The sequence below is a fragment of the Bactrocera oleae genome, chromosome 4 (assembly GCF_042242935.1).
Source record: "Bactrocera oleae isolate idBacOlea1 chromosome 4, idBacOlea1, whole genome shotgun sequence".
In the NCBI taxonomy this organism is placed as follows: domain Eukaryota; kingdom Metazoa; phylum Arthropoda; class Insecta; order Diptera; family Tephritidae; genus Bactrocera; species Bactrocera oleae.
Window position 1 is genome coordinate 45,584,888 of NC_091538.1, and position 19,105 is coordinate 45,603,992.

A 19,105-nucleotide genomic window follows, 5' to 3' on the forward strand; every position below is an offset into this window, starting at 1 on the left:
TGCATTTTGATCGTTCAGTTTGTATGGCAGCTATATGCTACAGTGGTCGAATATTAGCGGTTCAGACTGATATCTCAAAACTGAGGGATTTGTTCGCGTGTATACAGACAGACGGACGGACAGAATACGGACATGGCTAAAACGACTCAACTCGTCATGCTGAACATTTACATATATTTATAAACTTTTTGGCCAACTTAATATACCATATTCAGGGTATAAGGGTCTTCTACCATGATAATGCAACGGTTCCCACTTCTGCCATGGTTAAAATAGTCGAATTATACAACAAACTACAGCCTCACCTTGTTTATCGTATTATCTAAATTTTTCCCCGAGCACTTCAAGAAGTCACTCGCAAAGCAAACGTTTAAGTGGAATGAAATGGTGACCAGCTTGCAGTTCTCCAGAAAACGTTTCTATAAATGCGATTTTTTCCTTTGTAGCTTAAATAATTATTGAGCCACCCTCGTATGCCAACACACGTAATCTGCGCGTGTATGCAAACGTCAGACGTCGTCATTGACATCGAACGACAACTAATACAAACCGAGCCAAGCAACTAATACACACTCCACTGACTGCCGCCATTTTTGCGATTACATCCGGCGATCAAAGGAAGAATATTGACGTTAATACATTTGGCATATTCGCCCGCACATGTTTCGCTGTAGTTGTTGTTGCTGTTTTTTTTCAGTTTTGGTTTGACTTGCTTGCAGCTGCATAAGCATTTGGCAAAGTGCAAATTCATGCCACTAAAGTGCATGCCACGCTTGCTACTGCCCCAAAGTTGTGGTGCTATGCGCTCGTATGCCATGCTATGCCATGCGGTGCTATGTAGGGAGGAATGACTGTGCTCAGGAATGCATTGCATGTGTGGTGTGACCATCGAACTCAATAAAAGTGCACAATATTAAATGTTAAGCGTTAGAAATAATTTGCGCATTAAATAATGACGATGATGGTGATGAGAATTGCAGTGTCTTCGGAGGAAAAAAAAAGAGAAAAAGAAAAGCACATCACTAGAAAATTAGAAGAGCTAGAACTTACTTTGTTATTTTCTTTTTCGATTTTAGCAGCGCCTCCCGGCATAAAACGACTGCTGCGAAGCATATCACAAGGCGCTTAAAAGCCACAGGGCACAACATATGTATGAACTGACTGCAATTGCAAAATATGCCAGCACATTAAATGTTACTCGTACGTGCCTGACCGCGCAAGTGTAGATGTCACATGCCGATTAAAGACGCGGTAGGTATCAACCAAAGTTCGGCTTTTCAGAATTCACTGAATCTTAAGTAATTTGGAGATATTTTAGACAAGTGTCGGATGCCTATAATAGTATAGTACATTAGAGAAAGAACTTAGATTATGGCACAAGGCACATTTCATGGATGCGTAAAAGTGTTCGCAAAGAGGATATCGAAAATGTGCGACCACTTCGAGTTTCTGCGTTACCGACCATGGAACCAAAGATTACTATATCTGATCCTCAGGTTATGTAAAGAACAGCCAATATATGTTAAGTTCAATCGATTGTTAGTTCTACGCATTCGGAACGGATACTCCACAAGTTGAATAATGAAAATGTCGAACCGTTTGGATATGTCGTGGACTTTTCGGTTGGACATAAGCAGTGACTATTCATCCGATTTTTACTCAGACTTTTGTTCAAATCCTTGAAGCTCCTTAACTTTTTCAGTTGGACATCACCACACATTTTGCTAACAGTTTAAGACTGTGGATTTCCAGTTTATAAAGAAAAGCACGCATGCTTTTTACTTACACGGTCTCGAAAGGACTTTAGGACAGTTTTTGGCTTAATGACAGGTCACAACTTACTGGATGATATATGCACAAAGTGCAGGTAGGTAGGCATGAGATACACGATGCAACACCACCTATGCTTCTGTGTAGCCTTATCTAGAAATCGTCTTAAGATATCTAGGAGCTTCGCAGTTCAAGGGACTAGATGAAGCATCAAAATTAGATATCAGTTCGTTCTTAAGGTTCGCAAAAAGCGTTGACTTCTTGTATACGAATACTTCAGCTAAAATTGAAGTGAACCTATATCTGGTATTTCTAAAGACCAGTAGGTCTATATTTGGCGTGGCAGTCGGCCAGTATAACCTTTCCAAACCTAATCAGGATAAAAAACCTTTTCTTAATCTTTTATCTATCTTTAGACTTTCTAGTTCGATTTTTGAAAGAAAAAAATTAATAACCTTTTCAAAACTAGCAAAATCCAGAATGGATAAATTCTATTCTTCCGAATCAATAAAACTAAAACAAGGATATGCGGACCGACGTCGAACTTTGCTTTATTCGGATCATAATCAGTGAAGTTAACATAGGTTAGATTCAGATAGGTGACATCATTCAGATATGTGACGATCACAGAACAGATTTGCAAACTGTTTAGACAAAACACTAAAAGTGCCTGAAGAGTGTACATAGAGGTATTTTTAATTATAACGAAAGCTGTAGTCGACTAAGTGAACGTAAGGACGCAGTATAAGGTTGTATTTGCACTCTGTCGATCTTGAGTTCAGTATTCTCTGAGTCAACTCACGAATAATCAGTTCTGGCAGCGATATATTTTAGATATAATTTTAGCTTAGGTAATTGTACAATAGTCTTTGAACTATCTTCTTCGCCATGCACAAGATGAACTTCGGTAGAGTTGATCCAATTACTTATTCAAATAAATGTCTCTCGGGCACACACTGTTTGTTTTATTGAAGCAATAATTTTCTGCTCTTTCCTTATGAAGTCATATAGTATTCAGGACAATTATATGCAGTTAACTGTCCCCACATTTATTTTGTACAGTTAACTGAGTAAGCGAACTTTTTCCAGTTCCCTCGTACACACATTGTATTTGAGCATGTCTATTTAGCCATTGATATGAGAAACCCGTCAAAGCTTAAGCACTGCAACGAGTGCAACTCAATTGTCTCTCCATTGGGAGACATTGAAGATACTCAGATTGCAGGCAACCACTTATTGAATTCTTTTACAGCAAACACTCCATACTACGGGTATTGTAATAGTTTGACGTTTTGTTGTAAATACTTGTACGTATTTGAGTATGCGGCCCGAGCCTTCTGCCAGACGCCACACTCACACTTACTCAAACATAGACAAGTGGAACTATTGGACGGTAGTGCTAACCGGCAGCACTATATTGTCTAGTTTTCGACCTACTTAAAGTTGCCCGTCCGTCAGCGACGTTCAGTCTTCAGTGTATAGCGGCGAGCGAATACACACTCAGACAATTGCTGTAGCTGAAGTGGGTAATGGACATGGGACAATATACGGAGCAGTAGTTGGCAATGAGTGTGACATGAAGTGTAGTCTCTTGAAAATTGAATCGAATCAAGGAATTGTTTTGTGTAAAGAATCACATTATTATGGGCAATTGAAACTGCAACTTGATATGTAAGCGCACACACACACATACACTTTGAGTGGTTGAGGAAATTGCTAACCGAGCAGCTGTACTCACCGCTCCACATCTCTGCTCTTGTTGGCTTTCGGTTAAGTAATACGAAAAGTTTTCAGTTGACTTTTATACTTAAAATAGCAATTTTTCGGACGAATTTGAAATTTCGAAAATGCAAGCAGCACTTGACTGCGAGCCAAGGCAAAGGAAAAGTGCTTTGGTTAGTGTATTTTTTTAAGTTATGCAGCGAGTACATTAAAAAAATGTCCTTGAATGGTCGATTAGCAGCTGCGGCAAAATTTGTGGTGAATTTTAAAAGTCACTCTACAAAAGGGCAAATAATCACAAATTACTAGATGTTTGAATTTTATGAGAATTTTCACAGAAAATGTTAAAATAATATAATTTTAAATGACACACTGTTTTGTATGAAATGTGATATTCCGGCCCTAAATGAGAGAGAGAGCGAAGATTGGTTGTACGAGTATCGCCGAATACCAGTATACCTCTACGGATTTTTTACGTTCTGTTTGGCACAAAACTTCTAGGATCCGTAGAAATCTATTAATCACGCTTAGTGTGCCACTCTCAAACAAGGATCAGATGTTATTTACATTGTTATTGAGAGAACAGATTCCATAATGTATACAAGTAATAACCACTACTATGGTTATTATTAAGCTTACAGCGGAGTTATGCCAAAATGTACTCAAGAATTTTCATAAAACTCCAGCATAAGTGCCAAATAGCATGCAATTTTCTCACAATACTTTCACATTTCCCCATAAACTCGAGTTTAAAATGATGTCAAGTGTTTTTCCTGTAGGGTTTAAAATATTCTAAAATTATTTTTAATGCACGCGAAAGCTTGCGGTTGCCTAAAGTAAGTTAAATTTCCAAGATAAACTCGAGTTTAGGATTTTGTCAGGGAGTTAAACCTCAATATTTGAGAGAGTCTGAGTTTAATTTTACTTCTTTTTAATCGTACAAAAATTGCTATTTTTTGATAGTATGGCTACGTTGAGCCATAAACGCGAGTTTAAGCTTATGTCAAGAGTTTTAACTGTGATGTTTAAGAAAAAAAGTTTAAGAGCTTAACCAGTATATTTCTTCATACGATATCATACCAACTGACTACTACAAGTATAAAAAATCGCCAAATTTTGTTATACAACAGGATTGTAACTTCAGAAGCACCAAAAGAGGTGTTTAGTGTGAGTTATAGAAAATTATAGGATGATAAACTTTATCACATTATATTTAGTGTTAACCATCTTTATTAACAACTCCAGAACTTCTAAAAAATTAAATATGAATCTAAAAGGTTCCTTGCCGAAAATATGAGAAAAATGATGCGGAAGGTTTTAATAAAGATCAAACGTTTAGATATCTAGACTTACAATCTGCAAAATGTTCTGTTTTACTGATGCCATGAAACAATGAAGCCGTCATATTCACAGAAATAGGTACAGTCTAACGGGGAGTAGTGAATGAGAGGGTAAAACATCTACGCCAAAGTTATTTACTCCAAATAAACTCAGTGATTTAATACGTGATAAAGTTAGGAATGACAAAGCAGTTTTCCAAAGCAGTGGACGTGGAAGGACAGTATTTTAATTATCATGGAAAAGTTTTGTGTGGATAATTTACGAAATTATAGTGAGGAACAGAGAGAGCGGTATCACCAGAATCAAAAAATGAGGGAAGAAAGGTATCTAGATGAAAAGGATCACCACATGATGACAGATTAGTGCTAGTCTCGGTTTGGGACGTCCCAAAGCAGCTGCTTATTTATCGGAATCGCCGATATCGGACTAATATTGGATATAACTGTCATACAAACTGAACGTTCAGAATCAAGTAATATATGAAAAACTTTTTTATTTGATATTTATCTTCACGAAGTTCGGCATGGATTATTGTCCAGGGCAACGCTAAGAAGAAATTTTTTAGATCGGATCACTACATCATTTAATCAAAATCAAGTTCTTGTAAAGAATATTTTGTGTTTGTAAAGGATATTATTGCTTCGGTGCAACGGAATTTAACTTTTTTCTTGTTCAAAATAAAATCAACATTACAAATACAACAGATATTTTGCTTCCTGTTTTCTGATTTTAGTAATGCAAATTAAAAATTTATTAATGAAAGGTACAATACAATCCATCAAAACTTAAAAGAGTGGCGAATCGAACAGACAACTGGCATATATAATATTTAGCAATATAATAAAAGCAAAAAGCGATAAAATACCAAATAGTTATACCAGTTTAATACCTCAATTACACACTATCATGTATTAAATTCGATTGAACAGCTTTGTTATTGTATTCATATTTCATTTTTTTTTTTACAAAAAAACAGAACAGAGATTGATGTAAATGTATTCATATATCCCACGCGGTAACTCTGTAAATGAAATCTATAACGTCAGTGCTAAAGACTCATCGAAGCTCATTAAAAATTGAGAGACATAAATAGCTGAATGTTATGCAAACCATTTCCGCACACGAACACACACACACTCATATAACCAACGGAAGTGAACGAACGCAGCAGTGTGCTTGGTCCACGGCAGCGGCAAGCAAAACAAGTAAGAAAAGAAATTATTCAATAACCAAACATTTCCTTGAGTGGGCATACATCCGCCAACGATTGAATATATGTATGTGTATGTATGTGTATGTGCAGGAGGAATTCTTATATATACAGCAGGTGCACGTACGTGGCCCAGCAAGGCAGACAAACGTTTTTATTTCCGTCGCCAGCAACAAACCAGCGACATCACCCTTCTCGTCTCTCTCACCGTCCTTTGGTATCCAACGATAGCAACATTAACGGTATCGGCATTAGTGACATCATCGACATGGCCCGCCCATCAGTATTGCCGATACTCGGCATCGTCATTAAAAATAAGTGTGTGTAAAGAGCGTACAATGTTACCGTTAGGTATAAGTATGGCATGTACAATTGTATGAAAGGAAGTGAAATGCATTGTGCTGCAATTGCATTAATGGCGAATTATACTCGGAAAATTACTTTATAATGCAAGAGAAATAACTGCAATGCAGCTGAGATGGCGCATGACATCACCGTTATACATACGTACATACAAACATATGTACTTATATATGAATAACGGGTAATTTGTCGACACTTGAGTTGCACACAAAGGGAAAGCAAAGCAATAATTTGCTCTGGAAATGGAAATACGAGCGTAAGCGACATAACAAAAGCGTGGACTTGGTAATCAGAAGCCAATTTCATAACGAGATATTTAGATTAAAAAATCGAACTCTATGTTTCTTCGTATTGCAATACAAGTACGATAAAGAGAAGTCTTACAATTGATTATTACACAAGACAAACATCGAGAGGTAAAGAATTAAAATTCCCGCATAAAAACTGTTGAAAATCTGGCAACAGCGGATAGCACGTATCATATGATTATTCCTCTTTACAACAACAGCATTTTTCAGTTACGTACATCTTTGAACTTTATAACAAAAATCTGTAAGTCATGTTTTTAGTTTATTAAAAACTGTTGAAGTGATCGAACTCGGGACTTTTATTTATTCCGGCTAACTGTGCAAAGTAAGCATATTCAACAAAAACTACCTCTTTATAAAATATGTAATATAATACGTGCATTGTCATCTACTACTTCTTACTTCATTCATTCCTTTTCCTTAAAATGTCTGCATTACCATTACAGAAATGATTATAAAATTCTTATATGTAGATCAATTAGGTGGTAAGCTGCAAATAATAGTGAATACATGTTATTTACAAAGGGAAGTATCTTACAAAAAGCTCACCATTGAAATACATACATACTCGTATGTACTAGCAACGCAATTATCGCCCGATTTCCTGGAAATTCTAAACAGATATTAACGGCATATTTTTATGAAAACGAAAATACTTATATAGCTATTAACTGATTCTCTTCCTTAGATTATTTGTTTAAACAATACTAGATTGTTTTCCCCCAAAAAGCTCAGCTACAGTGCTTTTTCTCAACCATTTACCGCCATTTTTGGGAAATCATTTGTATTTTAGGATCATTTTTCTTTATTCCATGTATTCTAAACTTCACAGCTTTTGAATTGGTGCGATAGCGATGAAAATATCAGAAGGGAAGATCCGACAAATAAGCAACTTCTTGGGGAGAAAAGAACGACGAAAAGTTCACCTATATAGAGACAGACAGACGGGCATAGCTAAACCGACTAAACTCGTAATGCAGATTATTTATATAATATATATATTGTGTAGTATATCCGACGTTTCCTTTCGGGGTACCCATGTACTGGATTTAAAAAAAAAAATATTTTGAGCGACTGTAAATTGATTTCAATTTAAAAAGCTGACAATCTAAAGTTTGCGTATTAACCTGGACCAATCGTTCATGAATATTTGGTTATGCGAAAGCTTTGTGCAAAGTTCGCGGCCAATTTACAGTGTTACAAATCAAGGGAAACAAGCGAAATTCTCAAAAATTGTTCTCGAATTGCTTCCGCTGCTATGGTATTCTACGGAACTGACCCCAGTGACTTTTGCCTGTACTTAGACTTCAAAAAAAGGCTCGCTGGAAAGAGTTTTTGCGATCCTATGAAGAGGTAATCGCCGAGACTGAGGCCAACTTCGACGTAAAACACCAATCTTTACTACAAAAATTATATCCAAAATTACATAGGTTTTCTTATATATTTTGGGATTTGGCCACTCTAGTGTTGTAATCTGGCAACTCAAACCTACATCGTAAGGTTTGATATTTTTGATGTTATGTTACACATACTCAGAACGTTTTGACAAACGAGCGCTATTTGTGTTGTTTACAGTAACTTAAAATATTCATCTCAGCCAGCAAATGGAATTAAATCGCCACACTTTTCGCGCGATTCGATTAGCCATTTCATAATGAACAGACTTACTCCTTGTAAATCGTGTACATTTATTACCGAAATAATGATTTGGTTCGCGCAACGAAATTTTTTCAATTTTGTTCAATTATGAAGCTAACTTTTGATTGAATAGTTACGTTAGCGATGCCTACATCTAATCTAACTAAATAATCAATTTACTGAAGGAAACTTTTGGTGAGCGCATCGCAAGATCGTGGGAATTAACACCGCTGAACTATATTTTTAACGCGGTTATGTGAGCTCGGTTGTCTACACAGATAAGCCCGAGACGCCACCTTGGAAGAAAATATTCGGCGCGTTATTGCTGACATATGGCTGCAATTGCTACAAAACGTGGTTGCAAATTGGGTCGCTCGGCTGAAATTTATACGACTCAACAGCGGCGGTCACTTGTCTAAAATAATTTTCAAAACATAATGGCAAACCCTTATCATAACATTAGGTTATATGCGTTTTCTTTCTCCTTTAAAAAACACATATATAAAAGAAACACCCTTCAAATAAACAAACAATAAAATGCATAGTAAAAATATCAATGGATTTGTTTTTATCAATTACCAAAAAACGTTCGAAATTCTGGGCTAGAATAAAACCCATAAAGTGTGATTCGTTATACATTTCCTTTTCCATATTGCTACCAGAAGCCTTCGCAGTCATGATATATTTTCTTTACTTAATTTAGATGTTACACTTCCAATTTTCGTATTTTAAGAACCTTAAAATATTATACTTTAAATTTTACGACTCTATATTTCTTTTAAGCGAAATCTAACCTTAGATTATTCTTACCTAATATAATTAAGTAATATTTACTTTTGTGTTGTTACTTCATTTTTATAATCTGTAAAAAGTATTCATATTTTCAAGATAGTTATTGATCACTAAATAAATAAATAAACATCCATTTAACGCCGAAAGTAACAATTCAAGCATGCAATATTTACTATAGATGTATACAAGTTTTTTTAAAGTACCTAGTTTTCCATTTTCTGAACCATACCCATCTTTTGTAGACGAAACGAAACTATTAAGCTTTGGGAAATCACTAACAAAGCTATTTTAGAGTTTAGTTGAGGTTAGTTCCCCCTCAAAAGCTGTTTTATTTTCACTTGAAACGAGAAATCTCAAATAAAATTCAGAACATCACTTTTTTAAAGTATAGAGATTCGCAGAACCATTTCCGCGAACAATTCTGCCTTTAAAGCATTCGGCAAAACATTCAAGTAAAAGGGAAAATATAAAGGCATTTTGAGGCATATTCAAATAGCGTTTTTCCGCTGAAAAATAGAACTTCAGTCAACATTCATCTTGAGCCCACATTTCCGTTTCACCGTATATCCGGTGTCTTTTTTATACGCTTTTTTATATCCGTTTCTTCTGCAAAGCTCTTGTGTTGCATGCGGCATCAATTTAATTTTGCACAGACATTGAAAAACTTCCATTCTGAAAAAATATTCGCATAGCTTTCAATATGTGAATGTATTAATGTATGTGACACACACACACACAACTATTCACGCACACATATATACACTCACAGCCGTACACATACACACTAACAACGGTGTTCTTACGTCACGTGGCGCTGCTGAAATGAAAAAAAAGGGAAGATGACGTGCAATACGGAAAATTTGTAAGAGTCTAACGGTAGTTATGGCTGCGCGCAAATGTCAACTGATCTCAAGTGAATTGGGAAGCCTTGGGAGCTGTTCGGGATATTGTCGGCCAATTCGTGTGTAGTTTTTGCACAGCAAAAACAATAAATGGAGCTGCAAGACGCAACGACAACAACAACAAATGAAAGTTAGAGAAACAACAACTAAAGATAATAATAATAACAACTGCTAGCCGCAACAACAACATCAACTGCAAATAACAACTACAATTGCACATAACAACAACGGCAACAAAAAGTCAACTGAAGCAGCAATAACAACAACAACATACTTAGCCAGTTATATAAATAGCAACAACAACATCAACTCCAATAAACAACAATAATTGCAAATAGGAACAATAACAACAAAGTAATCTTAAAAACAATAGTAACAACAACATAACTGAGAGAAACAACAACAACTACTGCAACTGCAACTTTAACTGTAACTGACTGACTTAATTTATCAGAGAATTTCAAGATTTTCGAAAGTAAATTTTTTTTGTAGATTTTTGAGCTATATTCGCTTATTCACTAGATACTTTACGAACAAGCAAACTTTCAACATTTAACTTATTCAAAAGTATTTCATTACTTGACTTTGTCATTTCAGTTTATGAAGAGTGAAATGAGAGGGGCGCGCAGCAAGCGCTGGAGCGCAATCGGAGCGGAGCCATTTCTAGAGAAGTTCATGAGACAAATGCGTTGAGTGAAAATGCGATTTATTTTCAGTTTTCTTTGCAGTAATTGTTGTTTTTATTGCTTTTTTGCATTATTATATTTTTAATCTGGCAAAAAGTACATTCCGAGATTAAACGCATTTTAATGGCAGATTGATAAAGTTGTAAATCAAATGCAATCGCAAGCTTGTTTCTCTCTCTAAACTTAAATAGTCGCCTAAAAGTATGTCATCAGAAAATTGTAATAAACTTAAGTAAAAAACCGAGAAAGCATGAGTTCTATGCGCTTTCATATACGAGTATATGTTTGTATAAGCGCGTATGTGTGCGTGAATAGCAGAAATTAGCTTCAGGATGCTGGCACAAAAGCAAAGAATTTCAATTTGAATTTATTGCCAAAGTGAATAGAAAATATATCTTTCCGCAATAGAAGAAATGTCTTAAATGTGTAGTTTGAGAGCCCAAGGCGTTTTAACTTTTCAAATCAATTTTCAGTGGTATGAGCACAAACTAAGTACTGACTAATCAATTAAAAGTCGGGGCAGCTTGAGTTCGGTGCTGCAAAACAAAGGAGGAAGATAGAATCGCTTTCAAAAAATATAGAGGCAGAAAATTTAGAGAAAAAACGAAAAAAAAACGTTAACTTCGGCTAGTTTCAATGACAGCTATATGCTATAGTGGTCCGATCTGAACAATATATTCGAAAATTATAGCGATTCCTTAGATAATAATATATGCCATATTTCGTGACGATGTCTTGTTAAATAAAAAAATTTCCATACAAGAACTTGATTTTAAGGGGTCAGTTTGTATGGCAGCTATATCCCATAGTTTTCCGATCTAAATTTTTTAGGAGATTGTAGCAATGGCTTGGGTAATAATGTATGTCTATTTTCATGAAGATACATTAACAAATAAAAGAGTTTTCCATACAAGGACTTTAGTTTGATCGGTCAGTTGTTTGGCAGCTATATGCTATGGTTGTCCGATGTGAACAGATTCTTCGGAGATTGTCGCGATGTGTTAGATAATAATGTATGAGAAATTTCGTGAAGGTATCTTGTCAAATAGAGAGAGATATATGTAGCTGCCAAACAAACTGACCGATCAAACTCAAGTCCTTATATGGGGAACAAGTTATACCTCTTAGCGGTTCGACATCGCCGGTTTCGAAAAATGAATAGCTTCTTGGGGAGAAAAGAACGTGTGCGAAATTTCATAAGGATATATTAAAATTGAGAGACTAGCTAAAACCTCTCTAAATCGACTCAGCTTGTCACGCTGATCATTTATATTATATATATCTTTAATGAGGTCTTCGACATTTCCTCCTGGGTGTTATAAACTTCGTGGCAAACTCAACATACACTGCTCAGGGTGTAATGACGAAGTACTTAAAATATTGACGGCTTATAACTAATGACAATTAATGTGTTCAAGCTCGGCGCCCTCTTCCTTTTCCTGCAAAATTACTCAAAGACATCTAGATTTTAATAGAAATATATTAATACCGCTTAGCAAGACACAAGCACGATTCTGCCGCTACAACAACAACACAAACACGAGCTCGGGCAACTGTTTTAAAAAACTATGTTCGCAAGCTCTTCAAAACATTAACAGACGCCGAACACATCTGTAACAAAGTCCTACAAAATATAGAGACCAGAATTATATTAGAAATGCAGATTAAGACAGTTTCGCGAGATATTCATCGAAAAATAAAAAAACAGATACCATTTTTGTAGAGCAGTAAATTACTATATTTTACTTCCTGTCTGCGAAAATTATACTAAAATCCACTTAATTTCATTGAAATATCACACAATTTGACCAACCTATTTTGGGGGCAGAGAAATGAAAGCGCTGATTGCATTTTTTTTTTTGACATTGCTCAGGTATTCTTGAGAACTTATTTTCAAGCAATTTTATAAATATATAAACATAAACATATTATATATATGAAGTAAAGTCAGCCGGCCGTTTCAAATTCCTGAATATCAGTTATAGGGTGTCCATTTTAGGCAAAAGGATACACTTTTATTAGAAATAATTCAATTTCAATTAACTAAGTAGCATATTGGCCGATATAACATAAATGATATAAAGTCAACTGGAAGTTCGAAAATCTTCATATTAGGTATATGGGGGCTAAGGAAGTATTGATCCGATTCAACCAATTTTTGACACAAGGGTATATTATTATCAAAGAAAAATTTTCCCCGAATTTTAATAACATTTAAGATTGACCGATATTTTCGGCAAAATGTCAGCCATACGGACTGGGGTCCAGTCATGGTCCGATTTTGACAGTTTCTAGACGCAAAATCGCATAACTTCAAGACTCTATATTTGCAAAGTTTTATCCGAATATATTCAGTGGCTTCTATAAAGCTCTTTTGTATTATTCTGGGTGTAAGATTTAATGTCTCTGGCGCATTTATGGCAGTTTTAGTAGTTTTTAACAACACCGTTATATAGGGAGAAAGCGCGTTTATAAATCGATTTCACACTGTCGGTAGAGGTTTTTTAAAGGATTCTTCCTAAGCAAATTTAGTTTTTGCAGCTTAAGTGACTTAGGAGATACGTACAATAAACCTCTTCGAGACAACGCCCATATTTTCAACATTTTTAGGCAATTGCCTGTGCCATATAACAGTTTTATATCTTATTTAGTGCTTAGTTCTGGCAATTTATTTGGTTTTGATTAATGACGTTTTGTAACGTAACAGAGGTCCGATTAACGTCCATCCACGAACTCGTTCTCCCTTTTTTGCAACCGTCTCAATTTTTATGAAAATTACAGCTTGCACAGACAGGCGGACAGACAGACATCCGAATTTCAACTTGTCTCCTCATCCATATCATTTATATTATAAATACATAACCCTATATCTATCTCAATTTGTTTTAGGTGATACACACAACCGTTAGGTGAACAAAACTATAATAATCTGTAGCAACATGTTGCAAGAGTATAAAAATTACAGTGTGTTTGGGACATAAAAAAGTTCATTTACCCCAAATTTTATGAAACAAAAAATTTTTGTAAGAGATAAAATAAAAAAGCCAAAATATTGGATACTTGAATTTTTCACATAAATTTTGAGGTTATGTCAAAAGTTGTAAATCATTTTATTACCTACGACTTAGCTATGTAATTTTTTTTCATAGGACTCGTAGTAAACCGGAGATCGAAGTAAACCGCTTTTAACCCTTAAAAATTCAACTAACCCCCTTCCCTTTCTCTTCCTAACCGCAGGTCGCCCGTAAATTGTTATTGCATTAATTTTTAATATTCTCTTCACTTTCCAATGAGTTTCATCCAACTATAGTTGGATTCACGTACGTGAAGTACGGTTTCCAAAGGCTTCACTTTAGCTTTTAAGTTTTTAAAATCAAAGATAAAATCTTTGTATTCTCATTTTTAATAGTAATTTGTTATTTGAAACATTCACTTTAGAATCTGTGCAACACAACTTGAAGACGGCGGTTAGTAACACTTTCATCAACTCACTTGTATCGAATTCAACTCACTAGCTTTGTTGTTGCTTTTACACTTAAATATTTTGACAAGAGTGCAACGCCAAAAGATACCGAGCACAGAAATAGCAAATCGATGCATCGATTTTGAAGCCCGATTATAGTCACAGCTTATGAAAAACCCCAAAGGAGATTAAGTTGGGAAATGTTAATAAATAATTATATTATTTTGTTTCTTTCGAGCAAAATTCATAAATATTATTGTTGAACGCCATTATCATGTAGTCATAAGCTTTTAAAAATATTTCCTAATTATTCTGTTTTTGTTTAATAACATTGGTTCTGAACCACAGCAGCCATTGTAGATACTTTCTTCACTCGTAGATTTAATATTAACAGGTTCTTAAACCTTACGCTTTATGCAAAGCTTATGAAAGCTATGTTAGAACATCTAATTCGAACTTCCGAAAAAAAGAAACTGTTGACAATAATTTCATTCAAGAAAATATTATAAATTGCATAACTAACCATCTTTGATCACTGATTTGTGTAAGCATAAAACCAACGTTCACACAATGAATGCAAATGAACCAGTCAACTCAAGTGAGTTACATAATACAAATTTGGCAAAATTCTTCAATTTGAGCATACATGTGTTAGTATTTTGCGCTCAACTCATTAAACCGACATCAAATATTTTAGAAAAGTGTATATTATTGTGCATGTAAGTATAAATGTGTGTGCGCGTCAACTCACCTCCACCTTCTGTAGCACTTTATCCAGTCCAGTGATTGTTAAATCTTGTTCTTGCAACTCAGTGGCCTGCAGCGCTTCCGGTGTAACACGCACACCGGGTACAAATTTCAACGACATAACATCCGATAGACCGTTCGGCAGCTGGGCCTGCAAAGTGACCGAACAACAAACATAACAATAAATACACAACAAAAATAAAATAAAATACAAGCAGCGTACCTCCAAATCGAAGTGGACATCATTAGTCTTCACAATGCTGAGTACTTCATTGAAATTCGACGACAATTCAATCTGACACGCATAGCGTCCGGTGGTGGCCTCGAATATGGGCGTTACCACATAATGCTCGAGCAGCTTTCGGCCCAAGGACTGTTTGGATGCGAAGCGGCACGAAAAGAGTTTAACCGTAGACATGCGTTCAAGGGCACTCGAACATTTCGAAATATTTCTGGCGAGCTAACGAGGCGGCAGCCAAGCAAAAGAAAAACGGAAAATATAAAATGAAAGTAATTTTTTGGAAGAAATATACAGAAATCAAAATGCATATTTGTATGTGTGTATAGAATAAGCAAATGCTAATTTAAACTACAAAGAAATATAGCAGTTACAGTTACTTTCTTTGCTTTGCAAAAAGTACCATAAATGCGCTTATTTCGAGTCAATGCCTCAAGTGGCTGGCAACTTACACCAACACGTATGCAAACACACATAAACCTATATGTAACGTTAGTATATAGAGCGATATATATGGGTTATGTACATACACTTGCGGTTGAAATAATAAGAGTGAGCCTACACAAAAAACAAAATATGATATTTTCACTACCTAATTCTTTCAACTTCGACTTATATTTTTTGTTCATCCCTTATGTCATTATAGTTCCCTTTATTATCAAATGTTTTGCTATGTGTTTACTCCTCTAGTAGGAGCTAAAAGAATTGTATTCCATCAGGAACAGGCCACACACATGGATAGTGGCTCGCCAGAAGCTCCGGGAGCTCGGTTGGGAACTTCATATGCATTAACCTTATAGTCCTAACATGGTAATGGAAGAATTTTACTGGTGAAAAGAGAAACTTTTGGAAATTGAGTCTCTCAGTTTATTTCCAATAGAGACGAGGGTTTCTCTGAGAGTGCTATTATGAAAATAACTTCAAAATGAATTTATTTTTACTATAACTTATATATAATCATAAATTCTCTATGAGTCAGAGGTCGAGGGATTAAGTAATCATCGACATAACTTTCATTAACTCGAAACCACTATTTGGTACATTTGTTTGTATTTTAACTTTTTTTTTGCAAATCGACAAAATTATATAAAGCTCCAAACGTTCGTACTTTACTAGCAAGCCTTATGTAGACTTAGATCTAATTTTGTTTCAGACAACATGAGATCCAAGAATTACCATTAGCCGCCATTTCGCATCAAAATGTCACTCAAATAATTATATAATTAAGCATCAAAGAAAGAATTTGGATCCTGATTTCCTTACCCGCAGAATAAATTGTCAAAGATAAGACTTTACCCGAATCACTATTTCTAAATTATATTACACATACTTTAACATTTCTATTTTATTGACCACAGCTGTACATGTGATAAACCTATGTGGATTTATACTCACCAAGTTGGTAAACTTATCCACTTGCAAATGATTGCGCACAACCAAATGTCCTCGATACGTTGAACCGCTAAATATATCGAATGATTTCAATAATTGAATCTGTAAAGTAAACGCAAACAAACGAAAAAGTTAGCGAACAGCTTTACAAGTGGCGCATAACCAAACATATGCATATGAAGGCACATATAAATACAAAATTCCGTATTAGCAAACACTTTAACCAAACATATCTTGAGCGGCGCGCGCCAGCGGGTGCAGACAGCAGGAGTGACACCATAAACCCGCAATCAAATGAAAATTTTAAGAAGAGGAAATTCTCTATTTTTTTTTATATTTTTTTTTTCATATTTTTGTATTTTTTTCTGATAATTTCCAGACTAGTAGATTTCTTTCAACTTCGACTAGTGCTACTTACCACATCCGCATCACGAACTTCGACATCGTATTTTATGGAACTGCCACTGGCCTTATCGCCGTTAGAAACGACGATTTTCTCGCCCAATTTTAAGCGATTGCCCAGCACACGTGCAACTCCTGCAAAGGGTATGGAAGCGAAAGGGTTTAGTTAAGTTGAAATTAGGTAAGGCATGAATGATTAATTACTATTAGAGTCTATAGATGTAATCATAAAAAATGCATATACTGGTAGTTCCTCGAAAGTTTCTCCTATTTCTTCCGAAAATTTTACGCACTGGTGCAGTCTTTACTGTATTCTGGTTTCATGGTATCAAATGACAGTCATACTTAAATCAGTCACAAGTACTTTTTTTTGTCAGAACAATTTAACACCAACACATCCGTTGGTGGTCATAATTTAAATTGACAGTTTCTTTCCATTTTATTCGTTTCTTATATTTCTAAAACTTAACAGTGACTCTAAGAAAAGTATAAACAAGCTATGAAGGAATAGAAGGAGGAGTTATGTCTTTTTTATTATAGGTCAATGGAATATGCCAATCATGTCGATTATTTCCTTCCAAGAACGAGTCCTGTGACTATAGTACTATATAAAGTGATAATAAACAAAATCTTTGTATAACAGTAATTATTAATAATATGGCCAGTTACCGCGCAAATTCCCCTAATGAAGGAGAGTTACTGAAATTCGGCTTTACTCTCTCTTAAATATTTCATAAATGCCTCTTACACATTTGTAAGGACATTTATATATGTATGTATGTTTTTCAGTGAGCCTGGAGTGTGAAAACCTAATTGAGTAAATTTCCCACAAAATTAGACGCTTTTACCTTGGGGCAAACTATGGCTTTGCAATGCCTTTAATTTTCAGACATAAAAGTATAATGTATATAATAGTTGTGTTTATGTATGTATGTAAGAAAGCTTCGTGCACGAAGCGCAATGACACTACTTTCACATGACTGCTTCTTGTCTATGTACTTATATGTTGTTGTTTTTTTACTATTTATTGCAATTTATTACGTTCACTTAGTTGTTGTTGTGGCAAGGAAAACAGCAATGCGCTAATTTCATTAGCAAAATCCTAAATCTGCGACACCAACACAAATGTAAGTTGTGTAACAACCGCAAAGCGCGCCACCATCGGCCTAAAGTTAAGACAATAAAGTTGGGTAAAGTATCACCAACATACACATACATACATAAAGTGGAATCAGTACAAATGCCCAAGGATTTTGCTGGGATTTTTGCGGCAGCGCTCTGCGATAGCCAGCACGTAGATAGTGAACGTAAATGGCCAACAAGCCATGGCAATGAGATAAACTAATGCCGCTGGTCAAGTATAAATATTTCATTGAATTAAATTTGCTCCAATAACTTTCTCTAAACAGTACAGAAGTACACAACACAAATACATAACGGTACACACGTGTACATAAAATTGGAGAGTAGTAGCAACGAAGCTTATAGAAATTATTACAAAAATGTAATGCGACCCAAGACCTAGGTGGCAACATCACCTTTATAAACATAATTTAAGGAGAGTCACACAATCTAGGTTAAACTCGGTATTGAACACACATCTGAAACCAAGCTTGGTATTTTATAATGGCAAAGATGTTATCAGAGAATTCGAAAACGTTTTCGAACTCACACATTGAATATAGAAGTGAATAGAATCTAACTGTAACATAGTAAATACACCGATTTTCCATCACGACAAACACTGGCATTAGTTCTCATTAAACTGGCCACAAAAACTATCCGGAAACCGAACCCCCGCTTATACTCAGATTACAATTTTCACAAAACTATCGACTTAACATATCTAATATATCAAATAGTGATACTAAAACCATAAATTAGCTATTAAATTTTTCTGAGAAGAATGGAAAATAAATAAACCTCTAAATATGGAAAGCAAATCAGATAAAGTAAAGTTCTCTAAAATAATATTTATAAGAATTTTCAAGTAAACCCTATACTCCAGATCTGACTCCCAGCGACTTTTTCTTGTTCTCAAACCTCAAGAAAATGCTCACTGAAGATCTGCGATTTAGCGACATCGAAAAGGTAAACGCTAAGATTGAGGGATCGAAGCAAAAAACAAATC

The 19,105-nt window shown here is 35.2% G+C and overlaps 1 protein-coding gene across 1 annotated transcript in view; it reads right to left on the bottom strand.

Annotated features, from left to right (window-relative positions):
- Positions 1–19,105, bottom strand: part of Gp210 (nucleoporin 210) — a 101,009-nt gene that overhangs the window by 56,235 nt on the left and 25,669 nt on the right. Inside the window, exons 17-20 of the mRNA XM_014244700.3 lie at positions 16,991–17,109; positions 16,576–16,674; positions 15,166–15,402; positions 14,947–15,093 (exon numbers count right to left, since the gene is read on the bottom strand). Of these exons, the coding sequence (XP_014100175.2) occupies positions 14,947–15,093; positions 15,166–15,402; positions 16,576–16,674; positions 16,991–17,109 (602 nt within the window). The remainder of the gene's footprint in view (positions 1–14,946; positions 15,094–15,165; positions 15,403–16,575; positions 16,675–16,990; positions 17,110–19,105) is intronic.